Below are 13,342 nucleotides of genomic sequence, written 5' to 3'. Positions count from 1 at the left end.
CAAACTTACTAGAATATCTAATGTCAGATATCTGAGATTCTGTGGGGGTTGAAGTGATGGATGTTGAGGGTTTCCCCTTGTGCAGAGAATCTAGAACTAGTGGACATAGTTTAAGGATGTAGCCCATAGCAGACAGAATTAGGGAAGAATTTCTTTTCTTAGATTGTCACACATCTTTGGAATTCTTTGCTTCAAAGAGCAGTGATTCACTATATATATTCAGGGAGACACAACAGACTGCAGATACTGCAATCTGGAGCAACAGTTGTGTTAAGAACTTAATAGGTTGAGCAGCATTTGTGGAATGCAAATAGTTAATGTTTTGGGTTAAAACCTTGTGTCAGGATGAAGGGTGGCCAAATTATCAAGACTGAGCTAGTAATAAAAAACATTGGCCATCCCATCTGCCTCCACAGATGCTGCCTGACCTGCTGAGATCCTCCAGCCATATGCTTTTTGACCCAGTCATTCCAGGTTTCAAAGGTACATTCAGTGTCAGAGAGATGTATACAATATACAGCCTGAAAATTCGTGAAAACAGAGGGGTGCCCCCAAAGAACGAAAGACAGTTAAATGTTAGAACCCCAAAGTCCCTCCCAGCTCCCTTCCCTCCTGCGCATAAGTGGCAGCAAGCAACGATCCCCACTCCCCCCACTGGCAAAAAAAAGCATCGGCACCCAGCACCGAGTACTCACGTATGAGCAAGGCAACAGCAGGGACACAGACTTGCAGTACTCCAAAGACTACATTGTTTACCCGGCATTCGACAAACCACAGGCTCTCTCTCTCCCAGTAAGGGAGAAAGAGATGTCTCTGTTTCACAGCGAGAGGGGAAATATTAAAAAACAACTCGCTGGTTCACGATGTTAAAAGTCTGTTGTGTCAGTTTTTCAGAGCTCTGTGCCCAAAGATTTCAGATCTCTGGGCACACAGCCTTAGGTCTTCCACCTCCTATGACTCACCGGTCTCCTGCTCGGACCCCCAACCTCCGATCCCTCTCCTCCCCCACCCCGTCATCCCTCTAGCATCGACAATGGCTGCAGACGTGGCTTAGGTGTTCATCAGCAGCTGGGTTGCTCGGTTTGGCACTCCATCTGGTATTTCCTCTGACTGCAGTACCCAATTCATATCAGGCCTCTCGCCAGGACCTTGGCATTAGGAAACATCGCACCGTCATGTATCACCTGCTGTCCAGTGGCCTATGCGAGCAGTTTCACCGCTCCTTAAAGGCTGCTCTGAGGGCTTCCCAGATCAATGAGTGTCGGCACCATTGTCTCTCATGGATCCTGCTGGGGCTCAGAACTGAGGACCCGCAGTTGTCCATGACTGAGTTGGTATATGGGCAGACGTTACGAGTGCCAGATGATGTCATTCCTGACTCCAGGACGGCCTGGTCAGTGTTTCACCCTCTTCAGTAAATTCAATTCCTTTTCACCTATTCCTACCTCCCATCATGGCGTACAGCACTCGGGTTCCTGTTGACCGACATTCTGCCTCGTTTGTTTTTATCCATCATGATGCACACCAGCATCCCCTTATGCCCCCACATGATGCCTGTTTGGTGTTTTGGAACAGGGAGAAAAGACCCTTATCATAGATAAGAGGGGTAAACCTGAACATATTTCAGTAGATCGCCTTAAACTGGCCCAGCGAGATTTGAAGTATTCTGCCACGTCCTTGATGTCACAACGTGACCATGAGCATGTCAACGTATTCTGGATGAGCCAGAGGCACCTGTGGTTCCTCCACCCATGGAACACAGGACCACAAGCCGGGCGGGTCATCCGACCTCCGGACAGGCTCACAACACAAGTTTTGGTGAATTCTAGGGTGCTCCTGTGTCAGGTATTGTAATTGGGAGAAATATATATAATTCACAACCACAGACATTGAGTTGAGGTTTCGCTGTAAGAGGCTGGTTTGACTTGATGACGTTATATTGTAAGTTTTCTCAGCATGCTTTTGTTGTGTAGGTTTTAGAGTTCAATAATGTGTTATGGGTTTTGTTAAACATAAAACGCCTCACTTTGTTTTATTGTGGAAACCTACAGAACCACTGTAGTCTCAGTGCTGACCGTATCTCCACAGAGGACATGGTGGTGCCTGGGATGGGGAAGTGTGGTGGCATTCAGTAATGAGGAGAGAGTGGAGAGCCTAGGTGCGTTTTCTCTCGAGTGAAGAAGGCTAAAAGGGAACATGGTTAAGGTATATAAAATTATGTGGGGTATGGGATGCGTACATTGCAAGAATCTTTAATATCAGGAGACCTAAATGTAAGGTATCCTTTCTCACCCAGTGGAGAGTACCTGGAATACACGGCCTGAGAGAGGTGGAAGCAGTTGCTGACACCATTCTATGAGTGTCTGGACGATGGTTAGAAGTTGGGATTGATATGGATGGGTGCACAGTGGTCAGTGCAGATGTAGATGGGTCGAGTGGCCTGATATTGTGCTATGAGAGGTGTTAGGTTGAAGATTTCCAGGGTTTTAGCCTGGTTCATCTACATAAGAGCAAATAGCCATTTTCCCTTTGCTTATTGTTCCTTTGTTCCAACAGATCTGCTTTGAAGGACGGTGTCAGAACGCTTCCTTCCTGGCCGCTGATGAGTGTGCTGCAAAATGCCACAATCACGGGGTAAGTGTGAAACACATCTAGGTTCAAGGAACTTGGGGGTGAGCTGTGAGTTGCATTGTATTATTGAGCTTGGGTCTCAATGTTAATAATTAGTGAAACACCTATAGACACCACAGACTCCTGCATGCCTCAGTCATGTGAATTGAAATGAGTCACAGAGGCAGACCCTTCAGCCCAACCTGACCGTGCTGACCAAACTGCCTACCTGAACTAGTCCCATTTGCATGTTTGTCCCATAGCGTGATGCTTTTACAGCTCAGGGTGTCAGAGTTCAGAGTTCAAATCTGGGTTCCTCTGTATGGAGTCTCTATACGTCCTCCCTGTGGAATGTGTGGGTTTTTTCCCCAGTTGCTCCAGTTTCCTCCCACAGTCCACAGGCATACTGGGTAGGTAAACTGGTCATTGTAATTTGTCCCTTGATTAGGTTAGGGTTAAAATCGGGGTTGTTGCGGATTGCTGATGTTGACGAGAAGGGCCAGAAGGGCCTACTCCCCACTGTTTCTCTAAATAAATAAATCTTCGCTATTCGTGTAGCTGTCCAAATCTGTTTCAGTGTTGTATTGTACTCACCTCTACCACTACCCCCTGCAGCTTATTCCAGATACCCACCACCCTCTGTGTGGAAAAACTTGCTCCTCACGTCCCCTTTAAATCTTTCCCTTTTCACCTCAAATCTGTGCCCTCCAGTTGTAGACTCACTTGCCCTGGGACCATTCATCCTGTCTGTGACCGGATTATCTTCCAGGGATTCCCCACCCCCACCCCTCACCCAACCGAGTTCTGAATCCTCCACCCAGATATACTATAGTCATAACACCATCTGAGTTGGACACTAACTGGACTGGTCATTAACTAGACTAAGTCTGTCAGCTGCAGTATGCTATGCACTCTTTCGAAGACCTTTACCAGAAGCTTCTGATCTATATCCTGACCAAAAAAATCTACATGTTAGGGAACAAATTCAGAACAGTTTAGCGCAAACAATAGTTCACTGATCTCTAAGTGGGACTCCCAGTGGTGACATAAGCACAGCCTCTATTGACTCTTTATGTGGAAATGAGGATCTCTTTATGAACATAATACTTTGGAATACAAATTATGAATAAAGTATTTAACCCCCACCAGTTAAATTGCAGCAATGATTGATTGTATTGTGCCACTCTAACTGGTTATCATTACAGAGACCTGGGATTGAAGCTTTAATTGTTGTGAGGGTTGGGTGAGGATATATGGAAGAGTTTTGAAGCTTTAGGCACCCAGAGTAAGGGACCCTAAATCCAGAGGGCAAAAATTTAAGTTGAGAGGGTAAGGGGCTCTAGAGCATGCTTTTCACCCTCAGCATGGCGGGCACATGGAACAAATTGCCAGAGGAGATGATAGAAATGGGTACAGTACAACATTAAAGACTTTGGACCGGTACTTGGATTGAAAAGGTTTTGAGGGATATGGGCAAATGCAGGCAGATAGACAAATGTCGTAATTGGGGTTGCTAAGCCGTGCCAAGCGGCCCGTATCCATCCTGTGAGACTATGAATCTAGAAGGCTGCATAGTTTCCACAGGGTTATGACTTGCATTGTATATCTGTGTAATTCAAAGTCAAGATTCTGGTTGTGGTCAGCAATGAAAGAGAGATTATGAGCACTATATCACAATTAATGGCAAGCTAGGGACGTGAATCAATGTATAATCACGGAGGGAAGTTTTGAGAAGACTTTTGAAAGTAGAGATACAGGCAATTCCTGGATAACAAATGGGCTACATTTTTACAGATATCCATAAGTCAATGTAGTCCATAAATTGGAAAATCCACAAAGAAATTCACTTGATATGGTAACCATGCCTCCACAATATTGCAATGAATGATATCAAAAGCACTCAGATGGATAATAAAGAAAAATTACTATGGGGGGAAGAGAAGGAGGAGGAAAGTAGTTCTACTTTTTGTAGAAGTAAATGCTTGTATGCATATTAGACTTCAGAAATTAATAATCTTCTAAAAGCACGTTCAAATGTAGTGGTTTCCCATAAGTCAGTGATTATTAATCTATGAATGGCCTGGAATCAGCTGGAAAGTTTTAAAGAGATGTTGGAACTGTGAGGCAGGAGACTTGATAGAAAAAGGAGATGGTGTATAAACTCTGGGGCACATGGAAGCCCCACCTCAGAGTACAGGGGCTCTGCTGAGATGGTGATCACAGATGGGAGTGCTGTGCAGGGAAAGCTCCAGGAGAAACAGAAGGGACAGTGAACTGGACAGGTGATCACTGATGCCTTCCTGCGTGAACAATCATGGTTAAAATGGTGGGATTTTGATGGTGTTTTTCTCTTATCTTGGTACAGGTCTGTAACAACAACCACAATTGCCACTGCGAGCCTGGCTGGGCACCACCTTTCTGCAACAAACGGGGCCACGGAGGCAGTGTGGATGGTGGAGTTGGAAAGCCTGACTGTACGTGAGGAATGAGAGTTCATTGTCACAATGCTGCATGAATATAATTTCCACTTTAATTCTAGACAGTACATTGTAGATGCTGCAGACACAATATAAAATCTTACTGGGCAGAGAGCAGGTGAATGCACAGTCTTAAGGTGAAAGGGGAAAGGTTTCAAAGGACCTGACGGGCAACTTCTTCATGCAAAGGGTGTTTGTATATGGAATGAGCTGCAGCAGGAAGAGGTTGAAGCAGGTACAGTAATAACATTTGCAAGACACATGGACAGGTATGTAGATATGAAAGGTTTAGAAGGATATAGGCAAATGTGGGCAAAAGGTTGGCAATGGAAAGGTTGAGCCAAAGGGCCTGCATCTGTCACAAACAAGAGAAAATCTGCAGATGTTGGAAATCCAAGCAACACACACACAAAATGCTGGAGAAAATCAGCAGGTCAGGCAGAGTCGATGGAAAAGAGTAAGCAGTTGATACCTCTGGCTGAGACCCTTCATCGGGACTGGAAAAAAAAGATGAGGAGTCAGAGTAAGAAACTGAGGGGAGGGGAGGAAGAAATACAAGGTGATAGGTGAAACTGGGAGGGGGAGGGGTGAAGTAAAGGGCTGGGAAGTTGATTAGTGTAAGAGATACAAGGCTGGAGAAAGGGGAATCTGATAGGAGAGGACAGAAGGCCATGAAAAAAAGAAAAGGGGGAGGAGCACCAGAGGGAGGTGACAGGTAGGTAAGAAAAGATGAGAGAGGAAAATGGGAATGGTGAAGGGAGTGGGCCATTAGTGGAAGTTTGAGAAGTCAGTGTTCATGCCATCAGGTTGGAGGCTACCTAGGTGGAATATAAGGTGTTGTTCCTCCAACCAGAGTGTGGCCTCATCGTGACAGTAGAGGAGGTCATGGACTGACATATCAGAATGCGAATGGGAAGCAGAATTGAAATGTGTGGTCACTGGGAGATCCTGCTTTTTCTAGTGGATGGAGCGTAGATGCTTGGTGAATCAGTCTCCCAATCTGCATCGGATCTCCCCGATATACAAGAGGCCACACTGGGAGCACCAGATACAGTACTGATTCTGCGCTGTATTACTCTATATCTCTATTGCAAACAAATGATACTGGGACTTAAAGGGTTAAATTGACCCTTCTATGTAGAATATTCCCCTCAATTTAGTTGATTCAGGAGTGATCTAATCAAACTATTTAAGATAATTCAATTAAAAGTCCTTTGGGAACAAAGCAGGGAACTTAGAGAACGTTGAATTAGAGACAGGCCATAGGGCGATGATGTCAGGAAGCATTACTTCATACTGCAGAAATCCAGCACACTCTATCCACTGCTGAGTGGCTGTGAAGGCAAGCAAATGAAAAATTCAAACCAGCGATTAGTATACTTGGCTTGGCAAAAGTATTAATAATTATAAACCAAGCCTGCAGACGGCATTAAATTGCAGAACTGTCTGGATTTAAAGCTGAGTGCCTGCTCGTTGATGAAAATTACTGCAGCTCTTAGCTGCCTCTGACTTTATACTTGCGGGAGATTATGTGGCTGCGAGAGAGGTGGTAGGAGAGAAGTACTCCAGATTGTGGTAGACCCTGCCCTCTGCCCACATTTGCTTCAACCCCATGCCCTCCTCCTGTGGTCAGACCTGCTATATGTGGCTTTGATTTTCAATCTGGTTGAATTCTGATTGCTGCAGCCTTTGAAAGGAGGAGTAGGCCTCAGGCAGCAGCCAGGCCTGAGGCTCCTTCCATGAACATTCCTGATAACTTACTGACACAGGAGGTCGCAGATATCTTTACATGATTTTGTAGTCAAAAATCTCACTCCAGAACAATGAGCAGGAGAAATTAGCAAAGGGAAAGTTAATCATCTCGGGTCTAGACCCTATGAGAAACAAGCATTGACAGACCCAAGAGATTGCGCCTGCTGGAAACTGGAGCTGAAACAAACTGGAAAATGTCATTAGGTCCATTGGCATCTGCGAAGGCTAAAGGTCTGTCGATGTTTCAGGGTGAGCCTGAGTGAGCTTGACTTGATGCACAAGTCCTTCACAACCCAAATTGTTGACCATCTCTTTGTCTCCACGGATAATGTCTAACACTGAGTTCCTCCAGCAATTTGGTTTGACTTTGCTCTTGGTATCATGCTACACTCAAAGGGCTTTGAACCCTCTGCTAGATCCCTCTGGGACTTTTGCTTCACTGCTGTTCTTTCCAAGCCCCTGATGCCCACATGCACTAATGGACCTAGTGAGACTGAAGGTGAGGGATTGGAAATTTATTTAAAATATTATTATACAGTAAATTAGAAATGGAAATAACTTTTCAGTCAGGACGGGGATTTCATTCAGATGTAAAGCAGATCCAATCGCTTGGGCCAGGGTGCTCTTGGCTTGGATAGTCGGGGGTAGAGCAGGAAGTCATATGCAGGAGTCACTGACATCCAACGTGTCAGACTTTCACTTTCCAAGATGCAATCTTGACAGTCAGGGACTTGTTGACCTGTGATTGGATGTTTCTGGATGGAAGACCCAGCGAAACTCCTCAGCCCCATACTGCAGGGCAAGTTTGATGGATTGGCTGCTCCTTCCCTGCTCTCAGTTCATCTGCTTTGTAAGAGTTGGTCTGATCACTTTGTGAAGCATCTGTTATGCATTTGTGTTAACTTGCTGAGAAATGCCTGCAGTACTCCTGATGCCACATAACCAGTTGCCTGCTGCCCATGAAAGGGGCTCAGAGCTCAAGATTTCAGATGTGTTTGTGCTTTTACTTATAAGAACTCATGATCTAAGATCAGAATTATGATCCCAAGAGCCAGTTCCACCATTCAGTTATATTATGGCCTATTATCTTAACCCCCGCTCCTTTTTCCTGCTTACACCCCACAATCAATTCCCGCAATCAGTACAAAATTCTAAATGCGAGATTTTCTGCAGATGCTGGAAGCCTTGGGAAACTCACACAAAATTCTGGAGAATTCAGCAAATCTGGATGCATCTATGGAGGGGAATAAATAGTTGATGTTTTGAGCTGAGACCCCTCTTCACAACTGGAAAGGATGAGGCCAGAAACCAGAATAGGAATGTAGGGGGTAGGGGGATTACAAGCTGGCCGGTGATTGGTAAGTGAATCTAGGTGAGCACCTGCTTAGAGAGCATCGGAGATCACAGAGGGGACAGCAGTGAGAAAGGGTCTCGCAGAAATCCATCGAAGAGAAGATTTAAACTTCTTTAGGGTAGGCATACCTCAAAGAGACTTCGCAGTGGAGCAGCAAATCATACAATCAAACAGTCGGCGTTTCAGACCTTCTGTCCCGATCTTCAATATCGTAGTTTCCTGCAAAGATAACATTGTAAAGATTCACAGTACTCAAAGAGCAGAAATTACTTATCTCTTAAGTGTTTAACCGTTTGCATTGAGACTTGATCTAATAGGGCTGCTGTCTGCCACAGTACTGTTGTGCAGGAAGGGTTAACTGCAAAACTCTGTAGTAGATTGCTGTTCTTTACAGTTTGGAACTATGAGACCAGTGCCACCTGATGGTGAAAACAGGAATTACACACTTCACCCTTCGTGTCCTGCATGTACAAGCTGGTGACCAGTCAAATTGAATAACAAGAAGTCTCTTATCTAAATGAGGAATTCTGCACATTTTCTGCCTTTCTGTGTCTACTGGGTGCCACAAGGCCATTAATGAACCTGTTGATGCTCCACCATCTCTCCCATACTATTGAGAACTCACCAGATGCAAGTTGCCCAATGATCCTGAGAGTTGATTTGGCCCCATTGGTTCCATCCCTTCTTTCCTACATCCATCAGCTCTGGCCCTGATCACTTTAATTTCTCTATGGATGTCCAGTCCCTATACACTTCCATCCCCCTCCTACTCCCCCCCCCCCCAATCAGGAGAGTCTTAATAGCTCTCCACTTCTTTCTGGACAACAGACCTAACCAGTTCCCCGTTCCCCTCCACCACCCACCCTCCTCTTCTGGCAGAACTGGTTTTCATCTTCAACAATTTCTCTTTCAGCTCCTCTCATTTTCTTGAAACCAAAGGTGTAGCCATGGGCACCTACATGGGCCTCAGCTATGCCTGTTTTTTGTCAGTCACATGGAACAGTCCTTGTTCCAAGCCTACAATGGTAATGCTCCCCAAATCTTTCTCTCCAATATCAACAACTGCATTGGTACTGGTTCCTGTACCCTTCTGGAGTTCCTCAATGCTATCAACTTTGCCTACAACTTCCACCCTGCCCATAAATTTACTTGGTCTATCTGACACCTCTCTCCTCTTTCTCAATCTGTCTCCATCTCTGACATCTTTTACAAGCAGACTGATTCTCCCAGTTTCTTGACTATATTTCTTCCCACCCTGTCATTTGTTTAAAAACTCACTCAACCCTCCCCACTGATCTCCTTCCTGGCACTTAACCCTGCAACCGTGATGTGTTACACTTGCCCCTACACTCCACCCTCCACTGCATTCCGTGCCCTGAACAGTCTTTCCAGGTGAGATGACACTTCACCTGCAAGTCTTTCGGAGTCATCCGGTGCTCCTGATGCAGCCCCTTCTATATCTGTGGGACCATGCAGCCTGGGGAGACAGCTTTGTCAGGCTCCTTCACTCCGTCCATTGCAAAAGGCAGTTCTCCAGGGGATTCCTATTGCAATTTGACTTACTACTCCCATTCTGACATGTCTGTCCATGGCCTGTTCTACTGCCATGATCAGACTAAACTCAGGTTGGAGGAGCAACGCCTCATATTCTGTATGGGTAGCCTCCAACCTGATGGTATAAACGTTGATTTTGCCCCCTTCTTTCTTTCTTCCATTCCCCATTCTGGTTACTGTCCCACTCCTTCTCATCACCTGCCCATCACATCCCTCTGGTGCCCTTCCTCCTTCTCTTTCTCCTATAGTCCACTGTCCTCTGCTGTCAGATTCCTTCTTCAGCCCTTTACCTTTTCTATCTTCCTACTTCAACCCCCACCCACTTTCTTCCTCATATTGTCTCACCTATCACCTGCCAGGCTGTATTCACTCCCCTCCCCCGCCTTCATATTCTAGCTTCTGCCCATTTCCTTTCCAGACCTGATGAAGGGTCTCAGCTCAAAATATCAGCTGTTTATTCCTTCCATTGATACTACTTGAGTTGCTGAGGTCCTCCAGCATGTGTGTGTTGCTGGGACTTGTGCTGGTTGGTTCTAACTATAATAGCACCTTTTCCAGACGGTGCAGTGATGAATTAACTTGGCTTCTGTGAAATCCCGGAAGATGTAGCAAGAGTGAGTAAATTATGTCAAACCGACTCTTGACTGAAGAGATCGAATCCTATAGTTTGTCCTAATTGGCAGCATTCTTACTTCCAAGGTAAATTGTTCAAATCCCACTCCAGATAATTATTTTATTATTATTCGTTAATTTTTCAGCATCTGGTTACCACTGGCAAGGCTAGTATTTATTGCCCACACTTAATTGTACCTAAATTGAGAAGCTTTCAAAGCCATTTCAGAGGGCATCTGAGAGCCAGCCACAAAAAAAAATCATTTTAGTTTTCAATCCACAATGGATATACCATCTTTATTAGAGATTTGTTAGATGACAGAGGAGAAACTGTCTTGGATTGGAAGCGAGTAGCACAGACACCTTCCTATTTTTCTGATATCTGAAAACAGAGTCTATCCCTTGGCCTTACCAGACCTCAGAGCTTGTTCTTTGAGCTCCCATATGATGTGCTTGGGAGTAGATGTGTACCTTTTGTACTGCTATCCTAATGTAGAAAAGAGACACAAGAGATTACAGATGATGGAATTTGGAGCAACAGGCAATATATTGGAAGAATTTAGTGGGCCGAGCAGCATCTGCAGTCGGGGGGGGGGGGGGGGGGATGGATTTAGCCGCAAGATGATAAGACCTTAAGACATAGGAGCAGAATTAGGGCATTCCTCCCATCAAGTCCAATCTGCCATTCCATCAAACATCATTTATTATATCTCTCAATTCCATTCTCCTGCCTTCTCCCTGTAACCTTTGACCCTGACTAATCAAGAACCATCAACCTCCGTTTTAGATATATTTAATGAATTGGCCTCCACAGCCATCCATAGCAATGAATTCCACAGATTCACTGCCCTCTGGCTATAGAAATTCCTTCTCATCGCTGTTTTGAATGGATGTCCCTCTATTCTGAGGCTGTGCCCATTGGTCATAGTGCCCCCGCTATAGGAAACATCCACTCTATCTAGTCTTTTCCATAGTCCTTCAATAGGTTTCAATAAGATTCTACTTATTCTTCTAAAATCCGGTGATTACAGATCCATAGTCATCAAACACTCCTCATAGGTTGACCCTTTCATTCTCAGAATCATTCTTGTGATCCTTCTCTGCACCCTCCAGAGGATAAGGCACTAAACTATTCGTAATGCTGTACTCCAAGTGCAGTCTGACCAATGCCTTATAAAGCTTAGCATTATATCCTTGTTCTTGTATTGTAGTCCTCTTGAAATGAAAACTAACATTGCATTTGCCTTCCTCACCACCAACTCAACCTGCAAATTAACCTTTAGTGAATCCTGCACAAGGACTCACAAATCTCTTTGAACTTATGATTTTTGAATTTTCTCCATTTAGAAAATAATATATGCCTTTATTATTTCTATCAAAATGAATAACCATACACTTCCCTACACTATATTCCATCTGCCACTTCTTTGCCCATTTTCCCAATCTGTCTAAGTCCTTCTGCAGATTACCAGTTTTCTCAACACAACCTGTCCCTCCAGCTATCTTTCTATAATCTGCAAACTCAGCTACAAAACCATCAATTCCGTCATACAAATCATTGACATATAATGTAGTCCCAACAACAACCTCTGTGGAACACCACTAGTCACCAGTAGCCAACCAGAAAACGCCCCCATCTATTCCCGCTCTTTGCCTTCTGCCAGTAATCCAATCTCATATCCATGCACCTTGTTAAAGGTCTTCAAAAATCTAAATAGACAACATCCGCTGACTCTCCTTTGCCTATCATGCCTCAAAGAATTCCAACAGATTCCTCAGCAAAGATTTCTCCATAAGGAAACCATGCAGACTTTAACCTATTTTATCATGTGCCTCTAAGTACCCTAAATCTCATCCTTAGTAATGACCTCTTCCCAACCACTGAAGTCAGTCTAACTGGCCTATAATTTGCTTTGTTCTGCCTCCCTCCCTTCAATATGCAATATTCTAGTCTTCCAGAATTATTCCAGAATCTAATGATTCTTGAAAAATTATTACTAATGCCTCCACAAGCTTTTCAGCTACCCCTTTTAGAACCCTGGGGGTATAGCCTATCTGGTCCAGGTAACTTATCTACCTTCAGAACTTTCAGCTTTCCAAGCACCTTCTTCTTAGTAATTGAAACTACACTCACTTCTGCCTCCAACACTCTGAAATTTCTGGCTTACTGCTAGTGTCTTCCCCAGTGACGAATGACACAAATTAATTATTAAATTCATCTGCCATTTCTTTGTCCCCCATTAGTACCTCTCCAGCATCATTTTCCAGTGGTCCAATACCCATTCTCACCTCTCTTTTACTCTTTATATATCTAAAAAGTTTTCAGTATCTTCTTTTATGTTATTAACTAGTTTACCTTCATATTTCATCTTTTCTCTCCTTATGGATTTTTTGAATTGTCTTCTGTTGGTTTTTAAAATCCTTTAACTTCCCATTAATTTTTAATATACTATATGCCCTCTCTCCTGCTTTTAAGCTGTCTTTGATGTCCCTTGTCAACCACAGTTGCCTCATCCATCCTTTAGAATATGTCTTCATCTTTGCAATGTATCTGTCCTGCACATTCTGGATTGCACCCTGAAACTCCAGTTCTATTATCATCCCTGCTTGTGTCCCCTTCCAATCAACTTTGGCCAGCTTCTCTCTTATGCTTCTGGAATTCCCTTTACTCCTCTATAATACTCATACATCCGACTTTACCCTCCCCATCTCAGACTACAGAGTGAAGTCTATCATATTATGGTCTCTGCCTTTTACAGGTTTCTTTACCTTAAGCTCCCTCCCTATTTAAATCAGGTTTATTACACAATACCCAATCCAAGATTGCCTTTCCCCTAGTGGGCTCAACCACAAGTGGCTCTTCAAAAGCAAAGTCATAGGCATTGTACAAATTCTTTCTCTTGGCATCCAGGACCAACCTGATTTTCCCAATCTATCTGCATATTGAAGTCCCACATGACTATTGTAACATTGCCCCTTTTAC

At 44.2% G+C, this 13,342-nt stretch overlaps 1 protein-coding gene across 1 annotated transcript in view; it reads left to right on the top strand.

The window, feature by feature from the left end:
• Window positions 1-13,342, top strand: part of adam19b (ADAM metallopeptidase domain 19b) — a 199,658-nt gene that overhangs the window by 169,345 nt on the left and 16,971 nt on the right. The window contains exons 17-18 of the mRNA XM_063053687.1: window positions 2,557-2,634; window positions 4,976-5,084. Of these exons, the coding sequence (XP_062909757.1) occupies window positions 2,557-2,634; window positions 4,976-5,084 (187 nt within the window). The remainder of the gene's footprint in view (window positions 1-2,556; window positions 2,635-4,975; window positions 5,085-13,342) is intronic.

Source organism: Mobula hypostoma, chromosome 7, assembly GCF_963921235.1.
Source record: "Mobula hypostoma chromosome 7, sMobHyp1.1, whole genome shotgun sequence".
Lineage (NCBI taxonomy): Eukaryota > Metazoa > Chordata > Chondrichthyes > Myliobatiformes > Myliobatidae > Mobula > Mobula hypostoma.
This window is presented reverse-complemented; position numbering and strand designations above follow the sequence as displayed.